General features: G+C 34.1%; 3 protein-coding genes across 3 annotated transcripts in view; 2 read left to right on the forward strand and 1 right to left on the reverse strand.

Annotated features, from left to right (window-relative positions):
* Positions 1-9,808, forward strand: part of LOC144965291 (LRP2-binding protein-like) — an 11,772-nt gene extending 1,964 nt beyond the window's left edge. Inside the window, exons 3-8 of the mRNA XM_078900484.1 lie at positions 215-328; positions 561-703; positions 2,581-2,744; positions 3,259-3,430; positions 3,605-3,776; positions 5,963-9,808. Coding sequence (XP_078756610.1) covers positions 215-328; positions 561-703; positions 2,581-2,744; positions 3,259-3,430; positions 3,605-3,776; positions 5,963-6,028 — 831 coding nt within the window. The 3' untranslated portion in view covers positions 6,029-9,808. The remainder of the gene's footprint in view (positions 1-214; positions 329-560; positions 704-2,580; positions 2,745-3,258; positions 3,431-3,604; positions 3,777-5,962) is intronic.
* Positions 9,809-12,489: 2,681 nt separating this feature from the next.
* Positions 12,490-19,191, forward strand: LOC144963696 (protein obstructor-E-like). Its single transcript, XM_078897651.1, has 4 exons — positions 12,490-12,849; positions 14,696-14,870; positions 15,528-15,734; positions 18,926-19,191. The coding sequence occupies exons 1-4, from the start codon at positions 12,739-12,741 to the stop codon at positions 19,111-19,113; spliced, it is 681 nt and encodes a 226-aa protein (XP_078753777.1). The 5' UTR covers positions 12,490-12,738; the 3' UTR covers positions 19,114-19,191.
* A 2,010-nt stretch (positions 19,192-21,201) lies between these two features.
* Positions 21,202-24,777, reverse strand: LOC144965292 (uncharacterized). Its single transcript, XM_078900485.1, has 2 exons — positions 24,399-24,777; positions 21,202-21,681 (listed from the first exon to the last, which is right to left on the reverse strand). The coding sequence occupies exons 1-2, from the start codon at positions 24,618-24,620 to the stop codon at positions 21,583-21,585; spliced, it is 321 nt and encodes a 106-aa protein (XP_078756611.1). The 5' UTR covers positions 24,621-24,777; the 3' UTR covers positions 21,202-21,582.
* Positions 24,778-25,000: the final 223 nt, after the last annotated feature.

Genomic DNA, 25,000 nt, shown 5'->3' on the forward strand with positions numbered 1-25,000 from the left:
TCCTGGTTTTGTATTGAGTAATTTAATAAAATAATGCACCACCCAAAGACCAATGAGGAACTGATCCTAATGCTGATGGTTTGTTATCATTGAAAAAGTCATATAATATGTTACGTGCATATTATCATCATCATTATACTCATCATCATCATCATCATCATCATCATCATCATCATCATCATCATCATCATCATCTCATTTTTATACTCCTCAGGAAAAATATCACAAAGCTAAAGACCTGTTTGATCGGGCGAGAGCCACTGATTACCAGTCCCTCTTTATGTATGGTATTATGCTCTACGATGGTCTTGGAACTGAAGTTAACATGGTATGTATGTTTATATAATTATCATTCCATATTTATTATATTTAAGACTTGGTTGATTGGAAAAGGAAAGGAAGGATTTTTGAAGATGAAACCAAAATCTAGCTTACATATTAACTATATAAAAAATCTACACCTAATGAATTAAACTAATGATATATTTTTTCTTTATTTTTTCTCTGCCATGCTCTCCTTTTTCTTTTCTTTTTTTTTCATTTCGTTTTTCTACTTTCAGAAAGAAGCCTTGAAATGTATGATGGACATTGCCAACTCAGAGTCTCGTCAAGCAAAACATTTAGTTTATGCAGCAGGTTATAATATAGGTCGAGCATACTTTCAGGGCTATGGAAATTTACAATCTGACAGTGAAGCTGAAAAGTAAGTGTTAAGTATGTCACTATATAATGTTTGACGTGATAAATGGAATTGTTATTAACTTTATTTAAGCACTAGCATTCTGGTTGTTTTGTTTCATCTCGATAAACCATTTTGTTTTAGCTTTTTTTCAGATATTTTTTTCAATGACTATTGCTGTATCGTAAAGATGAATCACAAAATGTGAAAACTTTAGAATAACTGTCTTGATTGAGGATTAATTACGGTGACAGTCTGGTGACAATCTGAGCTCTAAGCCCACTTCCAGCACAGTCAACGACACCAAAAGTAGACAACGTGCCCATCCCTAACACCGCCCTCCCGTGTACTGTTTCAGTGAGCCCCCAATCCTGCCTATTGTTATCATTTAATATTTTACGGCGGATGTGCATTGTCCGTTTCATCACTGAGTTGTCAATTGTTTTGTGCAAGGAAGGAATGGTAAAATAGTGAGGTGCCCACTATATGTTACTTGCAGAGAATTTTGATAGTTTGTGTAAACCGTATTTGTCAATCTTTAGTAATTTAATCATTTTCTTTTATTAGTGTAATTTTAAATAATTGAGCTTGCTTATAAGCTGAATCTTTTTTGGTGGCATGCTATAAAGATGTAAATTTATATGTTATTATGTTTCTCCCGACGAGGGTGCTTATAACCAGATTGTGCTTGTAGCTAGATTGCTCATAAATGGAGACCACTTCTATTATATTTTTAAGATCCATTTAAGATGCATCAATTATTTGGAGTGTTACTCGACATCCAAAACTCGGATGTATCTTGTCACCAGATTATTTGACACTCGAGTCGGGCATGTGCTTACTGAGAATTAGCTACCCTCAACACCTTCCCTCCTGTTGTGGTATTGCTAAATGGTTATCTGAAAGCAGGGACTAATCAAAACGCTTAGGGCTGAAACGATACAAACAATGAACAATTCAAATGTAAACCATTTATCCCCATAACAAAATAAAGAATTGTCTAAACAAATAAACAGAATGTATTGTACACTCCTTGTTGGATGGACTCTGAATGAAATGAAAGCCTGGTTTGCCGAGAGGAAGGTGTGATACTACATACTTATTTGGAGGTCTGATGTTATGAGCTCATTGTTGTAATAGAAATATTTTCAATCCAAAGCAAAATATTGCCCCTTACAACAATGTTTAAAAAAATCATTATAATTATGTAAGATAATCAGACCTGCTACTAAGATCTGCACACAGGGGAATGGTTAGGGTAGGTTAGTGTTCATAGAGATGAAAAATTTCAAGAAATGAAGATTATATTATATTAATTCTATGCATGTATGTAAATGTGCAAGCGTGATGGGTTTGTCCATGTTTTTATGAGAGAGAGAGAGGGGGGGGAGAAGTGTAAGTTTATGTGTGAGAGTTTGATGGAGAGAGAGAGAGAGAGTTGTTCATGTACTGTTGACGGTTTATGTGAGTGTGGGAGACGAACCGATAGCGATAGAAATTGCGAATTTGTGTTTTTTAATTGACAAAAATAATAGATAACAGCAACAAACTAAAATAAAAATTCAACTTTTCAGGGTGCTGAATTATTTGATGATGATAAACACCCAAGTTTTGGGTGTTAATTATCCGGTGACAATATACAACCGAGTTTCGGGTGTCGAATTATCTGGTGACAAAATACACCAGAGTTTCGGGTGTTAAATTATCTGGTGACAAAATACACCCGAGTTTCAGGTGTTAAATCATCTGGTGACAAAATACACCAGAGTTTCGCTCCCTAAATTAATTAGGCCTATGGAAAAATGTTGGGTTGTGTGAGTACCCTTACTTAAACTGACAGGTATAGATTTATAAATACTAAACAATGTAGGGTTATGACCTGAGGCATGTTTCATTTTCAGGTGGTGGATGATGGCTGCTGACGATGGGAATCCTCGTGCCAGTGTTAAAGCTCAGAGCATTCTGGGAATGTTTTACTCTCGATTAGATCAAAATCATCACGACTTGAAGAAAGCTTTCTTCTGGCATTCAGAAGCCTGTGGAAATGGCAGCTTAGAATCTCAGGGTAAATGGTTCTTTTCTATTTTGCTTTATTTTATTTTTTTTTTGGTTGTTTTTTAAATGTTTTTTTTTTTTAATAAATAATATCTACTAGTGAAATATGAATTGTACAGACTTGCCAATAGAGTAATATTAATTTGCAGGTTGTTTTGTTGAGGAATTCAGTCAAATTCGTTTTCTTACGGCCAATTTCGGATTTTTGTGTACATCTGATTAAATAAAAATTATCGATAATATTATCATTTTATTCCTCATCATTTTATTGTTGAAATTGAATCATATCCTATCTCTGTCAAAATATGATAAGTGATATTTTATGTTTAAAATAGTGTAAATCTTGAACTTTGGGATGGTGCTTATATTTGTTTTCATCAATTCCAATTTTACTGGAAAGACTTCGGCACATTTTACAAGTAATTTATTAACTTTTTCCCTTTATGCTTTGAATTGCACAACCTTGAACTATTGCACGGGTTATGATATGAACGGAAGAAGGTATGTTAATTTATCATTATCAGGTTCCTTGGGTGTGATGTACATGCTGGGATTAGGCACCAAGAAGAATATTGATGCCAGTTATGTCTGTCTTAAGGAAGCATCAGAAAGAGGAAATGTGTATGCCATGGGAAATCTTGTGCTGCTTTATTACAAAAACAAACTCTATACCAAAGCATGTGACCTTGGATCAAAGTAAGTGAATTTTAATTGTATTTATAGTATGGCTTAATATTGTTGAATGCATTTTTTTTTTTGGGGGGGGGGGGGGGGGGGGGGGGATTTATAAATTATATATTAGTACATTAAACTTTACAAAATTTTATGGTCATTCATTGGACATAATTTCCTATTATATTTTTGTGACAGAGTATCTGGTCTAAGTGAAGAGGATGTTCCCTTGATTGCATCAGAGACAGACTGTCTTCCCTCATATATTGCGAAGGGCATTGCTATGGCATGTTTCATCTATGCTCGATGTCTAGCTGGTGGACACAGCCTCAAACAAAATAAAAAGTTGGCAGAATCTTACTATTCTAAGGTAAAATATGTTATCACTCATTTTTTTTCAAGAGGGACATTAACTTGTGGTTCAAAAGAATACTCCTATATTCAGCCAAAAATAAGACAGGTACGTTCAAATCAAAATAATAAAAACGTAGTGTTTTTACGCACCTCCGTTGAAGGTGTATCTTAACGGATCTTTTTTATACACCTCCGTCACGCATGCGCATTCCACCCAATTTCATTAGCGATATTGTATTTCTGTATTTGGACATGGCGAAAGTTATATTGTGACATTTGTAGGATGTTTTTGTTAATAAATTTATATAAAAATAATCATAATTTAAAAATTCGAAATATAAAACCAGAAAATAGAAGTTGCATTGAAGGTAAAATAATGTTTTAGAAAGACGTTATTAAATGTGATGAACAGTCAGGTGGCTCTGTAGCGCAGTGGACAAGCTGTCAGACTCCAACCTTGAAAGTAGCGTGTTCGATTCCCATTGTTGACATTTTTTTTTTTTTTTGATTTACTTAGTTTTTGTTTGCTTTTTTTCTTTCTTTTTTTTTTTTCTTTCAAAAACTTTTTATCATGTTTTTAAAAACTTCGATTTTAATTTTCTAAAATTATTTATTTATTTGAGATCGGTATTTGTGTGCCATGTTTCTTTTTACTTTTGATTTTTTAAATTATTGTTATTATTCTTTAATTTATTATCATTGTACATCGGTAATCACTAAGCAGCGTGCTAAACTACAATCTAAAACTATTTAAACCTCATGGACATATGCAGCAACATTTTCATTAATTTACCATCACCGCCAACGGAGATGCATAAAAACGGTGTGTTTTTGTACACCTCCAATGGAGGTGTATAAAAACGCCACCTAATAAAAAATAAAGGGAAAATTTACAAACAAAACTCAAGGGATGATTAAGAAACAAATCTACCTGAAAAAAAATTATTTTAGTCGTTTGGAATTAAAATCTAAAATAAATATTAAGAGTTTTGAAATATTAAAAATGGACTGTTTTAGACTATCTTTTCTATTCAAACTTTGAATTTAATTGAGGAAAAAACTTTACTGTTTTATTCGACATTGCATAATGTTTCATAATAAGGCCGTCTGTATTTGACATGATTACATACAATTTGTGGAGAAAAAAAGACAACACGTTTTAAAGATGACACAATGGCTCTCCTCTCTATAATTTTTGCATTGATAGTAGATGAAAAGGTAAAACTTTTGAAAATATAATTCAGCCTCTCTTCAGAATGAAAACTTTTTATCCAATACAATATTAGTATCAGCTTCTAATATAACGCTGTTTTTAGCACTTATCCAAAATATAACTTTATTACAGCAATGTCCGCCATACAATTCATTCTGAAATTTCGACAACCTTAAGTTTATTGTTATGTTTAAGTAGAAAGAGAGAACATTAAATCTTTATTAAAAAGTTTGAAATGATGAACTCAGTATATTGCATTAAAATAAGTAGAAAATAAATAATAATTAAAAAAATAAATGAATAATAATAATAATAATAATAATAATAATAATAATAATAATAATAATAATAATAATAATAATAATAATAATAATAATAATAATAATAATAATTTCAAAATCAGGGAGTGGGGGAGGATAAATGGACAGAAACGTGAAAACAAAACATTCCCAGAGGAGGCAAGATCAGAGAGGAACCCATTAAGGGAATGCAAAGCTTCACCAACAAGATTTGTAATCATTGGATATCTCCTCCGTCTCCCTAAAACACATGGCAGAATGTGTGCCAACAGGGGAAAAAACGAAAATTAATAGTCAGAATCTTGGTGCAAGTAACTGTCAAGGGGGTCCTACGACAACGGACCAAATCGTCCTTCATTACCCTCTGACAAGAGTTGTTGGTGGTTAGGAGATGGTCCTCAGAGCATAGGATGGGTTCAAAGAATAGGTCAACAGATTGCAACCGAAGTTGCAACTATAGGATATTACTACTAAAGAGTTACAAAACATATATATTGTTTTTTATTTTTAATCTATGTTACATTTGGCTTGGAAATTATTTTTTTACCACTATTCTTTTTTAGTTTTTCAGTTATCGGAATTGTAACTACTAAATATTACAACTAAAGATTTATTAAACATTTATGTTTTTTATCTATGTTACGTTTGGTTTGGAAAGGTTTCTCATCATTATTCATTTTTCTTTTGCAGAGTTATCGGTTTGACCCAGATATCTGTGCTCTTCTTCAGCATACCACTCAGCAAGGAGCGATATGATTGGTGAAATTCTCTTTTGTCGGAATCTTTGTTGACGTTGGTCACTTGCAATCTGGATGAGATTTTTATTCATATGATACAAACTGCTGACTTTTGGAGCATTATGATGTCATGCCAAATGTTCAGTGATATGTTGCGTCTATATATTGTACCCATTTATGATAAGTTTTGTCCCCAATTATTTTAGCCTGTTTTCCAAAGATCCTCCAGCATTATATTGTTAGTGCCACACCATTTATCATTTTTAAAAACTTTGATATAAAGAGATGGATGAAAAACTTATAATGTCATGTGTTGATTTCATCAACATGAATTTTGTTCTTCCAAAAAGAAAAAAAAACAACAATCCCGCTTGTTTTGTTTGTTTTTGTTTTTTTTTTTTGTTGTTTTTTTTGTTGTTGTTGTTGTTTTATTTTATTTTATTTTTTTTTTTCAAATAATATTTGATAATAATTTGTACAAATTTCTCTATAATTCTTATCATTTAGATAACATTGTGTGAACCAGATGGCTATTTCTAAATGGAAGCGGAGTAAAATTAAGTTCTTTATAGATAGAATGGGATAATTAAGAAAAAAGCCCAATTAAATTAGGAAATATATAGCAAAACAATAAGTTTCGAGTGAATGCCTTGAACTTAGACTTAACCATCTGTTGAAAAGAAACTAAATTGATATTGCCACACCCCTAAGTTTTTTACTCCCCTTTTTATGTTCAAGTATTCGAATAGAAATTGGATCTACTAGAAAAGGGTGAGTGAGTCATTTATTGACAAATACTTTATTTGTCCATCTTTACATTGTAGAAATCTATTATTGAAATATTTGTGAATATTGATAACAAAGTAGACAACTGCTGATATTTATTTAATTATTTTTTGAATTTATAAGATTACAGTATTACAAATGAACATTGAGCATAATAAATGTTGTGTTTTAAAATATATTATTCACTGAGATTTGTTCACAATTATCAGACATGAAAGATCTGTTCGCAATGCAAGGAAAAAAATTGCTCTATTATGAGCTTTTGTATTCGGTTATTTGATTCCAATTTTGTTTAGAATTGACAGTTCATGTGATCAAATTAGAATCTCATGCAACATTTACTAATGGTGCCAGATTGGTAGATTCAGATATTAGATAATAAGCTGAAGATGATACGCTTTTTCTTTTTCTTTTTACATGTAAATCTGATTTTGCCAATTAATATACAGTCAAGCATAGATAATTTCAATTCAAACCTTTTTGATTCAGTAAATTAGATTTTATCAGGTTTCATCTATAGGCAGACGCCATTGTTTTTGATGGCATTGATTAAAGAAAAGAGATAGACAAAATGAGGTGGAGTGTGCAGTTCTTTTTGGGTTTTTTTTTTTTTTTTTGTTGTTGATTAGTGACACCTACAGGATCCTTCAAAGATAAGACTGCGTGGCATTGTGTCTGACACAAAGGGACATCTTTTAAACAAACATATTACAAATTAGTTATTCGTGGTATCTGTGATATTATAAAATTGATATTTAATTATTATTCTATGATATAGTTGATTTTATGCAAATCCTTTGGTTTGTACTGATTTTATAGAACACCAAATAATATTGACTTCCACATAATATTTATTTGTTTGTTGGGTATATGGTTTGGCACCATCTGTCTATTTTACGCCTGTTTGAGATATCTTTTATTATTACTAAAATTATCATATTAGTATCATCATCATCATCATCATCATCATCATCATTATCATCACCGTTATCATTATTATAGTCTATTACTATTACTGTTTTGTTGTCACGGTAGTCATTACTATAATTTTTTGCCATACAGGTTTGTAGCATATCTGTTTTAAACCCTTATTGTTGTCCATACATCCATTTTTTCTGCACTAGTCAGCACCAATTATAACGACTGCGATTGCACAAGAGCTTTAAATCTAATTTGACTTCATGTGTTTTCTAAAAAGAACAATATTTTTTATTCAAGTCTTAAATGTTTCCCAATGACTATAGTCTTGGGAATTGAGCTAAATAATGAAATTTTTAAAAAGATAACAGTAATGATATGCTCCATTAGATCTTTAATGGAAATTCAATCATTATATTTTAAAGTTATCATATCTCATGCTCTTTCATGACTGTTAGATCTGAATTGAACCTTTAAACATGGTAAGGAAATTTAATCGTTATCTTTATTTATGTTTGTTTTTATTTGTTTGTTTTATTCGCTTTGAAAAATGTATTTTTTAGATGATCACGATCCATAACAAGTATAAACTGTGCACATAGAATAGATCCTTGTTTCATCTTGAATACTTTACCTCAAACATTTTTATTGAATACCTAATTCTATTCACTTTTTAATTTGAGAGTCATAAACATCTTTACAATAATAATAATGGTAATAATGTAAATCATTTATACCGCGCCTATTTCATGTACAAACAGCTCCAGGCGCCTTTTCAATATAAACATCAAAGCTACAATAACAGGTTATACACAAAACATGCTTAAGACATTTATATGAAAAATAATTCATAAACGGAAACTGGTTTTAATTTATCAAATATTTCCTCATAAAATAGTATTAATATTTCTCTTAAAAGTATCTTCTGTGATGCATTTTCTTAAGGACATTGGAAAAGAGTTCCAAAAACTTTTTGGAGCCTTTTTGGGAACAGTTAATCGGAGATGATCACTAGATCTTAAAGTTCTGGACGGAGAGTACGATGAAATAGAATTGCATAAATATGGAGGAGCAGTTTTGTTGATACATTTAAAGCAAAAAAAAAAAAAACAGCAATTTTGTATTTGCGTCTTAATTTAACAAGCAGTGAAGTGAAGTGACAATAACATGGATGTAATATGATCTCTTTTCTTTTTCTTAGAATGATCCTAGCAGATTTTAGATGCGCTGCAATTTGTGAAGGATATGATGACGGAGCGAATTACAGTATTCTCTCCTAGAAAATATTATCGATGAAACAAGAGTTTTATTGAGGAAAACTTTATATTGTGTCCATATAGCTGTATGTATAATACAGGAAATCATTTATTTATTCAAGGAATACGAGTAAAGATCGTATCACATCGTTAGTTAGTTTTATCGTTCGTTTCAACTCTGTCTCGAACCAATTTTTCTCCGATCATTGAGAAGATAAGATTTGACTATAATGTTCTTTCATCATACATAACTAGAGGAAATTTTTATTTACAACAACTTCTTTGTTAAGTATTGCCTCTATATAATTTTATTATATTTATCAATGCAAATCTATGATCAACAGGTTACTATGAATAGAAACTAGTTTACATCAACCTGATTTAAAAAAAAAATTATTTCAATTACCATTTTCTTTTTCGCCCTCTTTTGCGTTCGGCGCATAGTTGAGTCCTTGGAAAAGACTCTTTACTCACATTCTCTCACCTTACTCAGGTGTAAAACGAGTACCTGGTTTTTAACAGCGTTGTCTCTTTATGTTTCGTGTTGCTGTTGGTCAGGGATCCTTTGTAAAGCGCTTTGAGCACATTGAGTGGATATTGCGCTATTTAAAAGCTCAATTTTTTTTTAATTTAAAAAAAGGTTTTTTTTTTTTTGGGGGGGGGGGGGTTTAGAAAATGATCTCTGCTTGTATAATCTATGTATTTTATTTTGTAATTATTTTTTTTATTCCAAGAATACAACACAATCTGGAGGTGTGACATGTAATGTTGATAAAAGATTGCAAAATAAATTTGATACCTTTCCAAACCAAAATAAAATAAAACAATCTTGAGGCATAGAATCGCGTTATTTTCGATATTTCATGAATGAAAAAGAAAAAAGGCGTGAAATACAAAAATTGTGTGTGTGGGGGGAGGGGGGGCGGGGATGAAACGCCGACATAAATTGGACGACCGTGTGATCTTGTGATATGACACTTTCCTTCGGATCGAAATGCCCATGGTTCGATCCCTCTCTGAGCGGTGCGTTGTGAGTCCTTGGAAAACGCTCTTTACTCGGATTCTCTCACCGTACTCATGTGTAAAATGAGTATCTGGCCGGTAACAGCGTTTTCTCTGTCGGAAAAAAAATGTATTATCGATTTACGGGTATCATTACTCGTCCTTCATATTAACTGTTGCTGTTGGCCATGGCCCCTTTGTAAAGCGTTTTGAGCACGTTTAGTTGATTCTACCCTATATAAATGATCACGTTTTTAAGTGTAATTTACAAGGTCAGTGAACATAACGGAACCATTGATCATGGCAATGAAAGAGTGACCTTTACATTGTCAACAAACTTTTAGGCGTTGGAGAATTGGGCGAATTGAGAAAGGAAAAAAAAAAAGAGGGGGGGGGGGGGGGGGGCTGGATGGAGTAATTTCAAATTGGCGTAAGTGAAAAATAAATTATGATATCATCGTGCTCAATCGTTAAATTCAAATTTAATTTCAGTTTAAGGCCTTTTCTTTTCAACACAAATTGGATTATTCACAAGGCGACAACTTCAATTCATGCGGCTATAATATGGTATTTGCCTTCGTTCCGGAAGGTCCAGGGTTCGAGTCCCGCTGTGAGCAGCGCATAGTTGAGTCCATGGAGAAGGCTATTTACTCACATTCTCTCACCATTCTTAGATGTAAAATGAATACCTGTCTATTGACAGCGTTGTCTTTGAAAAAAAAAAATAATCGAAATATCGCTTTACAGGCGTCATTTCTCGCCCTACATGTTAAATGTTGCTGATGGTTAGGATCCATAGCAAACTAGAGAGGGCATTGCTAGGACCCCTTGTAAAACGCTGTGAGCACGTTTATTGGATATTGTTCTATTTAAATGCTCAGGGTTTGTTTTGTTTATTTTTTGTTGTTGTTTTGTGTGTGTGTGTGTGTGTGTGTTTGTGTGCGTGTGTGTGTGTGTGTGTTTTAAATTTTTGTTCATTTTTTTCAATTCTACGTCCATAATTTGGAAGTGAGCATTTATATTATTGCTATATGTTTAAGTAAAATACTCACAACATCTGCCCGACAATGCTTTGTTTAAGCTAAACGTTAATAGACTGATTAATAGAATTTAGTGAGAACTAATCAATTACAATTCCTCAATGATCCCTTCATAGCCGGATCCGTTTCCCTATTCTTTCTTGTGTATGTCAAACCGCATTTCTATTCATCTCGGCCAGAAACGTTCTACTCCTTGCATTGATTGATCAAAATGACTTTAACCCTCTCCTTACCACCTAGAGCAAAATCGTCACATATGTTACGACACAATATACATTTTGTCTTATTCAAATTTATTTTTTACATCACAAACTTTGAAGAATGGTCTTTGTTTGATTATTAGAACATAAAAGTGTTTTATAGAGAGCATTTTAAGTTTAAAGAATCAATGTTTCTGCTGGTTAAGCCTGCCATTTTGGGAAAATACTGAAAATGATCGATAAGGAAAGCGTTAAAAAGAAAGAGATGCGAAAGACTTTATGTCACAAATCAATAATGGTAGTTTATCTGTCGATTGAGCAAGAGACAAGAGATTAATAATTTGGTTAAATCCCTATTTTTCCAATTAAAAACAATTACTTCCATTAGATGGTTCATATCTCTTTCCTTTTCTTATAAAGATGATTCACTTGAAATGCATGAAGCGGCAACTTATTATACGCTCGAAAGAGCGTATTTAGGACATGAATATCAACATGCATAATGACCAGGCAAAGGATAGATTTTAAATGAGATAAAAATAAATGTGAATATTTATATAGCGCATATTTCCATTTCATGCAAGCAGTCACCAATCCTTTTTGTACCGACAATCCTACAATGTCCGCCACTGCCTATAAATAGCCAGGTACTCATTCACATCTGAGTCGAGTGAGGTAACGTCCATTTAGTGCCTTACAACGTCAGAGCATACATGTTCAGCTATCTCTGTCACCCGCCCGACCAATGACCACGCTTAATATAGCTTGACTTTAGTGACAAGACGAGACACCGTACCGCTGATTCACCGAGCCACACATTACTCGCTTCCCCATCAAGTGTATGTCGACATTTGTTTCTCCCCTCCACCAACACCGTTCCGTAAACATTTTTTTAACCAGAAATTTAAACAACTTCGCTCACTATGTCCACCTTGGAGACACGGAATGTTTTCCTCCAACTTGAAAAGATGTTTGTTTTGTTCTGTCCCAGCCGCTGTGTTATGGGGACACAAGAGGTAGGAAAACGGACAACGAAATAATTTCTAGCAGGACGAAATAGCTGACATTGGATGAAGGCCTTTCTATCCAGGCAAGCTTTGATCGTCCTGAGTCACGTGTTGTCTTTGTGGATTTTCCAAAATGATAATGCAAACGGAGAAAAAAAAAAAAAGAGAAAGAGAGAGAGAGAGAGAGAGTTTTTTTTTTTTAAAAAGGAATTAGAAAATCAAACATGAGGCAAATATTTTCTAAGGTTGAGCTACTTTGCGCTAGCTGACATTATAAAACCCATTGACCTCCCCAGTCTGTAAAAGCAGATTTCAGCACGGCCTGTAAAGATGACGTATTGAATAGCCGTTTCTCTGATAGGCGTAAAATATTTTACTACTAAATCCTGGTGTTAGGCAGTGACCGTTGCTTCTAATAATTTTCCCGCCGGTTGAAAGTTTAAAAAAATATTATTTCAGTAACCTGCAAATAGTGTGTATTTTCTCATCACTTGATTCTAAAATTCAATCGGATATTATCATGTTCAGTCGAATTATTTGGTTAGCTGCTCTTATTGTGGCGTATGCGTCTTGCTATGAATATTATTATTATGATGAGACCATCTGTGAAAATATACAGCCTGGATTATGGGTAAGTCTCACTACCGTTATGTACTCTAGGAATATTAGGAATTATACAAGTTTTTGTAATACTGGATTCAAGCACGCTCTCGGGAGAAGCCAAAATGCGTGCTAGAATCCGAGCGTGCCGAAATCCGATACTCACGGGAGGTATCGACTTATGTAGATAAAATTCGGTCACCCACACAGACTACGAGGCCTGTATTCTCTATGGTCACCCAGCTCAGGCGTGCCGTATTGCACAGCGTGCTGGAATTCAGAGTGCTAGAATCCAACGAGTACTGTACAAGTGGGGAAGTAATTAATTGCTACTCATTTCAGGTAACTGATCTTTGATCACAATAATCTAAAAAACTGATATTATATGATCTGTTTTAAATATCCGAGTTCAAACGAATGAGCCGTCTCATTTCTTATAATATGTAATTTATCCTCTCAGTGTTCTCCCTGTATTAATAAAATCTTACCTGCATTTTATATACAGAGAAAAAGTTCCATTTAGTCCCCTCACAGACTGATTTTTAAAATTTGTGTTGAGGAGGTTTGTGTTTAAAATCTGTTTCATTTTTCTTCCTTGTTACAACGATACAGTAGAGCACTGGTGTAAGGATCTACCCCAAACAGAAAAAAAAGCTCTTTATATCGAAAGTCTTATTTCAGGCAACCTTTCAAGCATAATTTATTTCTGTTACCCCCCCCCCCCCCCCCACACACACGCATACATACACACACACACGCGCGCACACACACACACACACACATACAACCCCCCCCCCCCCCCCACCCCGAATCTTCATTTTTTATTATTTATTTATGTTGAGGAGGTTTGTGTTTAATTTTTTTTTTCATTGTTTTGAGAAAGATGCAGTAGAGCACTGACTTAAGGACCAATCCCAAACAGAAAAAGGACCCCCCCCCCCCCCCACACACACACACACACACAACTCTCACTTTTCCGCTTATTCTTCATGCCTAATACCGTTTCCCCCTTCCCTTCTCTACCGATCCACCCCCCCCCCCCCCCCCCAAAAAAAAAAAACGATGGAGGTTCAGTCCATAAACTTATAAGTGATATATATATATATATATATATATATATATATATATATATATATATATATATATATATATATATATATATATAAATATATATATATCACTTATAAATTATATATATATATATATATATATATATATATATATATATATATATATATATATATATATATATATATAAACTTGTATAAGATGAAAATAAAATCAAACAAAAAAGCAAAACAGATCTCAGCAATTTCAATAACTGCTGATGAAAAATTGGGAATAGAGATGAGCATATGTTCTAGTTTGTGAAAGGACATTTTGTCTCTATGACTATGACATTGTTCTGTTCACGTTGGTGGTTTGATTTGGGAAAAGTGATGAAATTTAAGATCACTCTGCATTTTGGATAATATCTTAGTTGCTGGGCCATCATTAGCCTGTATTTAATTCGTCTGACATTGCGGCCTCTTTTGTTGCCCTGGGACCCGCATTTGGACTCCGAACTCGACAGGATGCAGCTGGAAGTGGGTAGACAATGACAGGAAATGTTAGCAACCCTCTCTCTCTCTCTCTCTCTCTCTCTCTCTCTCTCTCTCTCTCTCTCTCTCTCTCTCTCTCTCTCCCTCTCCCACACACAAACACACACTATCTCTCTCAATCTATATAATCTCTCTCACACACTCTCCCCCTCTCTCGATCTCTCTCTCAGACACACACACACACACACACACACACTCTCTCTCTCTCTCTCTCTCTCTCTCTCTCTCTCTCTCTCTCTCTTCGCCGAAAACCAACTCATTTATTGTCTTCATCAGGTCCGTGATACAGAGGATTGTACAATCGCCCACCAATGTGGTTTTGATATGGAAGTCATCCAATCAGTGCAGTGCAACCAGTCTCAGGTTTGGTCCAAGTTAGCATCTGCCTGCGTCTGGGAATGGGATCCTGATCGAGATGACTGTAATGGAAGACCGCATACTTCTATTTTAGGTAGATAGACAGCATGGGTACTATAACATAACCGAAGGATGGTTCTCAACTCTTCAAACTTGAATTATTATTATTATTATTATTATTTAAAAATTTGGTCCATCATTGGTTTCTATTAGAACGAGTCAAACATTTAAATTCATTTACAGTTTTGATTTGTGTATGTATGTGTGTGGGTGCGCGCGCGCGCGCGCGCGTGTGTGTGTGTGTGTGTGTCTTTCAATGACAGGATAAATTGCATTTATTGTTCTTTTCCACTATATATTTGGACCAATTATTGATGGCGGATTTATTATTCTTTTACAGAAGTATATTTTGATCTGTTTTGATATATCTATATTGAACTAAATAAGTCCATTATATTCTTTATTACTCCTTAATTTCAATAATGTATGAGAACACTTATTTTCACCCCAAAAATTGCGGGATTGCGTAAGTAATACGCCATGCTTGGCCACGCCATCCTCAGACTATCCGTCTAAAGACATAACTGTCCATTTCGTCTGTTCTTGTGACTCCGAATTTTTGCATCTTAAAAACTCGGGTTCAGAATCAAGTTAATATTCTCAGAAGTTCGCACTAAATTTATATAATCCTCCAGGTAATAACTATTTGTTTTCCAACACTAAAATGACCCTTACTCTTGGACTCCTTCAGGTGATCCAAGATGCATTAAAAAGACGGGCAACAATCCCCATCCAGAGGATTGTTCCAAATTCCTATCTTGCTCTAATGGCACCATGGTAGCAGAGCAAAGATGCTCCGACGGTACACTATTCTGGCCCCACAATTCCACATGTGAATTTGCACAAGCTGTCGTACATGATTGCAAAGAACGGAAGATCCCATTATCCATTCCAATAAGTAAGTAAAATTTCAGTAAATCACGGATATAAAGGAAAACCCCGTGCATAAAAACTAGTTCTCCATATCAATATAGTTGCACATATACATAATTCTTTATTTAAATGAAATCATAATAAGGGAAAGAGATTCAAACACGTCTTCATTATTTCCATCAATTAATTTTAAGCGTTTTCGTAATAATTGTACTCCTCTGTAATTCATTTTGAATACCGTATGATGAAATCTCAATTTTGAGGTCCTAATGATCTATTTCACAAAATCCAGATTAATGCTAGTCTTGACTCACTAATCACATAGCATATAAAAGGTCCATGTAAATCCCGTGATTTTAACATAATACCATACAATCAAGTCTCTGAGACAAACAATCCAGTCCATCCTGTTGCAGCTTCAACATTTCACCTAATATAGACACAACATGCTGGTGTTAGTTTATGGCTCTGTATCACAATAATCGTGTCATACTGTGACAGAAATGATTTCTATATAATAGGTTAATATCTCATAATGTTATACTTTAATACGTAATACTAATACATAAGACGTTCAATCTCCTAAAATGGAATGATCCAAATAAGCCCACAATAGTCACTTACCTCGACTGTAACCCTTAAAACTCTCCTTAAGTTGTCGGGACAGAAATTCCATAATCATTTTCATATTATCATAATCATTAAGGATTACAAAGGTCAAAAGAACTTTAAATAGCCTGTTGTTTTTGCAAACATAAATATACAATTGTTAAAACAAACAAAAGAAAAGATAAAATTGGTGCATGAACATTATAAGTATACAAAATCGTATATATACACAACAGGTCAAGTTCGTGCATTGTTGATCATAAGCATATTTCTGAACAAGAAATGTCATTAATCGTATACGTACTTCAAGGAATGGAGTTCCTTATCAACTGAATTGTTGAGAGCATTTATTGTTTCAGCATTTTTTTTTTTTTTTTGGTAGTAAAATCAAGTGCATTTCATGTCCTGACAGTACGTTGGAAAATTATCACCTCATGTGAATGTGACCAAAATATGTTCATAATCAATGTTATGTAGACCATGGACAATTTTATATACCTAAGTGTATAAAATCGCCTCTTTTTCTTCTGTACTTAATTGATATGTTTAGTTAAAACCTGGCAAATATTTCGTCTTTGGACGTTTTCCAAAACTATTGATTGTAGTTGTTTGAAAAGAGGACACGAAATACAATTTCCGTATTCCAAAGTTGGTCGTACTATTTTTATATAGAGTTTTTTAATACAGATTTATATAGAGTTAGCAACAATTCACTATTCATTCATTCAAAACTTGTAAATATAATGCCAATTGTCTTGTTTTTGTTTGTTTTTAAGGGTTTTACGGCGCTTGCAACACATTTAGGTTATATCAGCGCCAGTAAAAAGGAAAAATTGGGATAGTAAAAAGTTCTAGAACTACAATTAAAGCACCCAAGAAAAAATAAGACACAGGGGAACTGGGAATTGTTTTTGTTTTTAAGGGTTTTACGGCACTTGCAACACATCAAGGTCATATCAGCGCCAGTAAAAAGGAAGAAAATGGGATAGTAAAAAGTTCTAGAATTACAATTAAAGCACAAAAGAAAAGGTGAGACAAAGGGGAATTGGTTCAAATAGGGAACAGATGTAGATTCCAAGAACACACCGTCAAAGTACTTAGTTTGAGGTCACCTAAAAGTCTCATCCAGACACAAGCACAGGTCCCAAGTAAGAGGAATACACTCAAATGTTTACAAATCATATAATACAATATGTAAACTAAACATAATACAATGCATAACAGAGAGATGGTTTACAAGGAAAAAAATATCATCTCCCAAAATTATAACTATACATTCGACTGTTTCCCTCCCAGCCAAGGAACTCCGGCCAGGGTCAGGACAAAACTAAGTAATCTCATTCCAAGACAACGACAGGAAACACTTGGAAAAAGGGGGGGGGGGATAGAAGACACAGCATGTACCTCCCTGCCCACTATGGGAGGTCAGGAACTGGGAACAAATAGGGATCAGATGTAGATTCCAAGAGCACACCACCAATGTACTTAGTTTGAAATCACCTATAAGTCTCATCCGGACACAAGCACAAAATCCAACAAAGAGGAATACACTCAAATGCTTACAATATACATTGAAAATAACAAATATTATAATACATCTCACAAAACAATAACTATGCATTTGACTGTTTCCCTCCCAGCGAGGACTCCGGCTAGGGACAGAACAAAACCAAGTAATCTCATTCCAAGACAAAGAGAGAAAGCATGTTGGAAAACATATATAAGGGGATAGAGGAAACAGTATGTACCCCCCTGCCTTCTATGGGAGGTCAGGAACCCCAACCTCCCAATTGTCTTGGTAGCTTTGTTAATTTTTGTATTAATATGACTACCAGGAGGTTGTCGTCTGCGGAATGACGCAATGCTGTACTTTCAGAAAGTTTTTGAGGCATGTCATTAATATATACCTAAAGTGGACCTAAAACTGCTCCTTGTGGGACATCCAGAACAGGATTGCAGATGACAATTTGTTTTCAGTCATCATTTTTTGAGCACGATCATTCAGGTAGGATGCTATCAATGACTGTATGACAATGCAAACCCTATAATGCTTCAACTTTGAAAAAGGTTCTTATGACTTTGTCAAAACCTTGGTAGACTCCAGTAATCTAGCGTCTGTCTGGCCAATATCATTAATGGCATTAACGAGGTCTGCACAAGTGGTTAAGAGCTGTAATTCGCACGATCTAAATTTTCAAAAGTCATGTTGAACATTGGTAAGTACCGATGTCCTTTCCATCGACGTGTTTCATAAAATTACTGTGTATGATGTGTCCCAAGAGCTTGGCAGGACAGAGAATTTGGGGTCACTGGTCGGTAATTTTTAGCTGTACGCTCCCCTTTTTAAATACCTTGTATTGGTGTTATATTTTCATATCTCCACATTTTATATTTTTTTTCCCTCTATCGTTTGCCTCATATTAACAAGGCGAGACAAAATACAGCAACCAAGTGCTCAATACATCGTGCTTTCGGCTGATAATACTTAGTGCATTTTGATTTCGATATAATATCCCCTTGTCCAAACAGATATTTGACCAAGTAAACTTATAAATCTAATAGCACAATGCATTTAATTCAGATTTTTAAAAAATTCCTTTCTTTCAGTGGAGGAAGACCCTTTGTGCGAGATGGATGGACAGTTGCCTGATCCAGTGAGTTGCCAGCACTTTGTCCAATGTCTGCATGGCAAGAGAATCCAAAGAATTCAGTGTCCAAGGGGAACTGCCTTCTCTGACCACAGTCTTCAGTGCGAGTGGTACGAGGAGGTTAACTGCGGCAATAGGGCCATTTGACTTCAAATATTTATTGTATTATACATCCATACATTGATTCAGAATATGAAATAAATGCAAGTGTTCATTTTTTCCTTATTCTTAATGGTCTGGACTGGTTATATTTCATGTGGGGGCGGGTGTCTTAAACTAGACGAAAGGGCATTGGAGCTAAACTCGATATTAATAGAATGCCTCCATTTATCAATTAACTAAAAGTAGAAAATGTATCGTTGTTGTTGTTTGTTTTTTTTTTTTTTGTTTATTTATCTTTTTAAAATATCCTTTAGAATAGTTATAGTGCAGGCAACAGCGCCATGATGAAGAAAGGTGACCAATCAAAACTTCCGGGGTTTTCGAGAAGATAAAGTACAAACGGTGATAATTTGTTTTTAATGGTTTTACAGCGACACATTTAGGTCATTTCAGCGCCAGTAACAAGACAGAAAATGGGATAGTAAAAAAAGTCTAAATTTATCAAAAGCACACGAGAAAAGTAGGACATATTATGAGAGGGGTTGAAAGTGGGAACAGTTGTAAGATAAAGGTAGGCACAAATGGTGAAGAGTTGTAATTCGCACGATCTAAATTTTCGAAAGCCATTTTGAACATTGGTCCCCACTAAGAGGAATACACTCAAATTTTTATATGTTTTTGTTTTTAAGGGTTTTACGGCGCTTGCAACACATTAAGGTCATATTAGCGCCAGTAAAAAGGAAGAAAATGGGATAGTAAAAAGTTCTAGAATTACAGTTATAGCACCCAAGAAAAGGTAAGACAAAGAGGAACTGGTTCAAATATGATACAGAAAAGCACACTATCAAAAGTACTTAGCTTGAGATCACCTAAAAGTCTCACCCAGACACCAGAACAAGATCTCACTAAGAGGAATACACTCAAATGTTTACAAATATATGTTTAAAATGTTAAAAATAACAATACATAACAGAGAGGTGATTTACAAGGGAAAAAAATGTCATCTCCCAAAACTATAACTATACATTCGACTGTTTCCCTCCCAGCAAAGGACTCGACCAAGGCCATGAAAAAACTAAGTAATCTCATTCCAAGACAAAGACAGAAAGCAATTGGAAAACAGATACAGGGGGATAGAAGAACACAAGTACCTCCCTGCCCACTATGGGAGGTCAGGAACCCCACCCAGCAAATGTTTATAAATCATATAATAATATATAAACAAAACATAATACAGTGCATAACAGAGAGATGATTTACAAGGAAAATAATATCATCTCCCTAAACTAATTGTACATTTGAATGTTTCCCTCTCGGCCAGGGCCAGGACAAAACCAAGTCATCTCATTCCAAGACAAAGACATATAACCAGAAGGGAAACAAATTGGGAGATAGAAGACAGAGTAAGTGCCTCCCTGCCCACTATGGGAGGTCAAGAACCCCACCCGGAGCTCACAAGTCCAACTCGGCCAAAACTACAAATCCCATCAACAAATGATATACACCAATAAATGTTACCAATTCTTGGGTCACGTTTGGTTACAGGATTTGTTTTGTTTTGTTTTTAAAGGTTTTACGGCGCTTGCAAGACATTGGGGAAATATCAGCCAGTAAAAAGGAAGAGACTGGGATAGTAAAAAGTTCTAGAATTACAATTAAAGCACCCAAGAAAAGGTAAGACAAAGGGGAATTGGTTCAAATAGGGAACAGTTAAAGATTCCAAGACCACGCTAGAGGTGTACTAATTTGAGATCACCTAAAAATCTCATACAAACACAAGCACAGGATCCCATTAAGAGGAATTCACTCAATGTTTACAAACCATTTTACATTCAAAACAAATAACGGAACAGAACATAACAGAGTGATGATTTACAAGGGGAAAAAATATCATCTCCCAAACTTGTAACTATAAATTTGACTGTTTCCCTCCCAGCCAAGGACTCCGACCAGGGCCTCATTCCAAGACAAAGACAGAAAGAAACTCGGAAAATAAATATAGACTGATAGAAGAAACAGCAAGTGACTTCCTTCCCACTATGATAGGTCAAAAGATCCCACCCAGTAAGTTGAATTTGTGATGGGTCCAAGATAAAATACTGATAAAAATCTTTTAACAACTTGACAAACATATGAGTTATGTAATGTAAAGGCTTTATTGTAAATCAATGACTGTATTCACTTGTCCATTAAACATTTTAACAATGTGAATAGGTAACAAAACAGATAGATCTCAGTATAATATCAACATATTTTGATAAATCAAATGTAAAATATTCGGTTATTTAAATGCTATGCTGATGGGAAAAAAATGAGACATTTTAATTTCTTAAAAGTGACTTTTTATTTTAAAAATTAAATAAATTTAATGACTGAGGAAATAAACAACGACAACCTTAATAAATCTGACTCTTACTTCAGTTAAAGCATCAACACTTGTACAAATCAAATTAATTGAAAAAAAATTGAGGAAATATAAGTATTATAAAGGCAAAAATTGCTTCATTAACTGCCTCATGCTGTCAATAATTTCTTGAGTTCTCCGCTCTTGTGTTTGCTGACAACATCATCACCTCCACCAATAAATTTTTGATTGACAAAAACTCTTGGAACCTGGTGGAGAAAAAAAAAAACGAACAAAAAAATACTTTAGTCAGTCATTAATCAAAATTCGAAAAGTATGGGCAAGTTTCATGAAAAAAATAATTAAAACCTGAAAATCTAAAAGTATAATAATTTCCTATGAAAATAACAAGTTGCACTGACAATGAGGCGGTTAATATTATCTTGAATATAAAAAAACAGTCATACATGATACATCTAAAAAAAAGCATACATGATACATCTCTTGATATTTGCTTTGGCCTACCTCTGATTATTTCCTTAGAATGCCATTCTCAAAAATAATAATAATAATTAAAAATTACGTGATCATGACATTTAAGATAATGTCAGCGTGACAGAAGGCAGATAAATCAAATATGTATACCTAGAATTTATTTATCAATGGTCTGGGTGAAAAGAAGGACATGGGACAAGTTCAAATAGTAAAAAAGAGAGATGCATATGGGCATGGGTTTCACCAAAAAGCTCAATTGGTTGATTTTAATCTTGTTAGAGTCTTTCTTAATTTCTGATTTCACGCATACCCAACGATGATTGGGTAACGGTGTCTATTAGGTTTATTGGTAAAAATACTTTTAAAAATTATGTAACACCAGTGTCTGCTCCCAAATGTGTTACTTTAGAAATACTTTGCATTCAAACATTGAGGTCAAGGAGAGCAGCATTGCCAGCACGTTAAAAAGCATGCTGATTGTGATCTTATGAGAAGAACTAACAGTAATATCGGTGTCATCTGAGCAAATGTTTGCATAAGCCCGGCTAACTAGGATATCATATCGTTCAAATGCTTTATACATGACACTATATTGAAACAATCTTAATAAATCACATAATCTTTTTGGTTATGATAAACAATCATAATCGTGTCAGTCAATTTCTTAAAATGGTCAATAGAACCAGTGTTTTTTATTTCAAATTTAATGATATTCCAAATGTTAACTACATATGAACTAAATTTTTTTGGTCTAAGTTCTTAATTTCTCTTATGACTTGGATTCCTATCAAAGAAGCATATAGCTGACCAGCTTAAACATACTGACTATTATAAGTATCCATGGGTAAGCCCATCTATGTTTTTTTCCTTCTTTGTCCTCGATATAAGTAAAATAGTCCTTCAGAGCCATCAGCCCTGGAGCCCCGAAGTTTATCACAGTTTTTATTGCATGAAACGGACAACAACAATTGCGCACAACCTTTTGGATAGGATGCTGGCCTTTTGCAAAGTACTTTCCACCAGATCTAACAGACCCAGCTATCCAATCGCTGCTACTTGGACAGGGCTGTCAGAAAATAATCGCACTTCACCCCGGATCGATCTTAGTGTATCTAAATGTGAAGCAAATGCTCTACCAACTGAGCCATTGAGACAGTATAAAGTTTTGTCAAAATAGTTTTGCTCATTTTAACTATAATACACAGAATGGGTCAAATGAACCATATTCCTATTTCTGCTGCATTAAGGTTATATTTCCAAATGTGTGCTTTTAAGTTTTGATGTAAGATTTTCCTGTATCACTCAGTTACTTATAATGGGGGAAAATTTATAATATAAATTTATAAAAACAACTAGAAAAGAAAGGGGGTTTCGTCCTCAAGCGCACGGCGGCTATTACGACAAGTCTTACACATTAATGATCCAATCTCCTGCTATTGATCATTGTCAGTCGGTCGTCAACTTCAGATTCAGCGAGGATCGTGTCAATGAAAAAAAAAATCTTATTCTGACATTTTACGAGAGCATGCTGCTTTTTTTCATACACGTATGGTGGCATTGGTCAAGGAGTGAGGTCCCTGCCGCCATCTTGCTTTATTTACACAGAGACAATCGCCAGGTGGTTTTAAGTGTTCCAAGACTATAACTTCTTTCTAGCAACCAAAATGTAACCAAATTATAAACATGCTATTTTGATGATCCAGATATTTTTTAAAGTAATGTAATAGTAAAACTACTACTACTACTACTACTACTACTACTACTACTACTACTACTACTACTACTACTACTACCAATAATAATAATAATAATAATAATAATAATAATAATAATAATAATAATAATAATAATAATAATAATAATAATAATAATAATAAATAGATAAATAAATAATAATAATTATTAAATCTTACCTTAAGCCCAATACTACCAATGTGCCAGATGAATAACAATGTCATTTTTTTTTATTTTGTAAAAAGTCTTACCTTAAACTCCATGTGTACTTATTTGGGCATATGTCATATGTACACATTGTTTAAACCCGATATCAGTGTGACAGATGAAGGAGAGTATATTGTAAAAAATAAATAAATAAAAAAAAAATTATTCTTTAAAAAATAATTAGAGAGAGAGAGAGAGAGAGAGAGAGAGAGAGAGAGAGAGAGAGAGAGAGAGAGAGAGAGAGAGATCTTTTAACTAAGATAAACTAGATACTTATATTTATCAAGAACAGCTAATTCAGCTAAGGCTAAGGTCGCAACTCAGTCTCTGTGTAAACAAAACAAGATGGTGGCAAGGACCTCGTTCCTTAACCAATGCCCGTAGGTTAAAGAAAAGTCTTTCATTTCTTGGTTTATTGGGTTGTCGGACATAATGAAATGACTCTTAATTCACATTCGACCAGAAGATAAATCTTGCCTTAGATAAGAGTAAGAGTGTGAGAGTGAGTGAGTGAAAATTTCTCCATAATATATAAAAGTTTTTGACTTACTGATCTTGCTCCAGTCAGTTTAAGCATGTAGTCTTGAATAGCTTGACAATCACTGCGTCTCTCAATCTCAATGACTTCATATTCATCTTCTGGAACATCTTTGCCAACATATTCTTTGAAGGCTGCCTTGGCTTTCGTGCAGAAGGGACAGGTTGTCTTGGAGAAAACCACAACACGCTTGCCAGCGATTTTTTGATCAACAAATGTCTTTACATCTCCCATTTTAACTGAAAATTAGTCCTTTTCTCCTGCAAATGCTAAACCTCTTGGCTGTTAATGCCACAATGAATCGATTGACTCAGTTGCCAAGAATATTATAGATATGTTCACTGACCCTGAAACACGAAAATCCTCGATTTTTTCGCTCTAAGGAATGGCCATGACCATGACGACCTATGACCTATGACCTTAAAAATTTTAGGCCAGATGTAACATAAATAATCCGAAATAAATACCTATTTCATTTCTTCTTGCATTCCACATACATTTAATTTGATAAGTACTTTTATGATTGTGAAGTCAGTTGAAGTGATAATAATTTATATCAGAAAAAATCACACATGTCACTCTTACAGTTGTTTCACTAATAAATGATGAACCTA

Source organism: Berghia stephanieae, chromosome 2 (assembly GCF_034508935.2).
Source record: "Berghia stephanieae isolate SIO BIC M18660-M18661 chromosome 2, UCSD_Bste_1.3, whole genome shotgun sequence".
NCBI lineage: Eukaryota > Metazoa > Mollusca > Gastropoda > Nudibranchia > Aeolidiidae > Berghia > Berghia stephanieae.

What these genes read in the sequence shown, in the direction of transcription:
- LOC144963696 (XM_078897651.1), top strand. Translation starts at nt 12,739, where the DNA reads ATGTTCAGTCGAATTATTTGGTTAGCTGCTCTTATTGTGGCGTATGCG. An exon ending in ATATACAGCCTGGATTATGG is followed by an intron (nt 12,850 to 14,695) that starts GTAAGTCTCACT and finishes TGTCTTCATCAG; the next exon opens with GTCCGTGATACAGAGGATTG. An exon ending in ACCGCATACTTCTATTTTAG is followed by an intron (nt 14,871 to 15,527) that starts GTAGATAGACAG and finishes GGACTCCTTCAG; the next exon opens with GTGATCCAAGATGCATTAAA.
- LOC144965292 (XM_078900485.1), bottom strand. Translation starts at nt 24,620, where the DNA reads ATGGGAGATGTAAAGACATTTGTTGATCAAAAAATCGCTGGCAAGCGT. An exon ending in AACTGACTGGAGCAAGATCA is followed by an intron (nt 21,682 to 24,398) that starts GTAAGTCAAAAA and finishes TTTCTCCACCAG; the next exon opens with GTTCCAAGAGTTTTTGTCAA.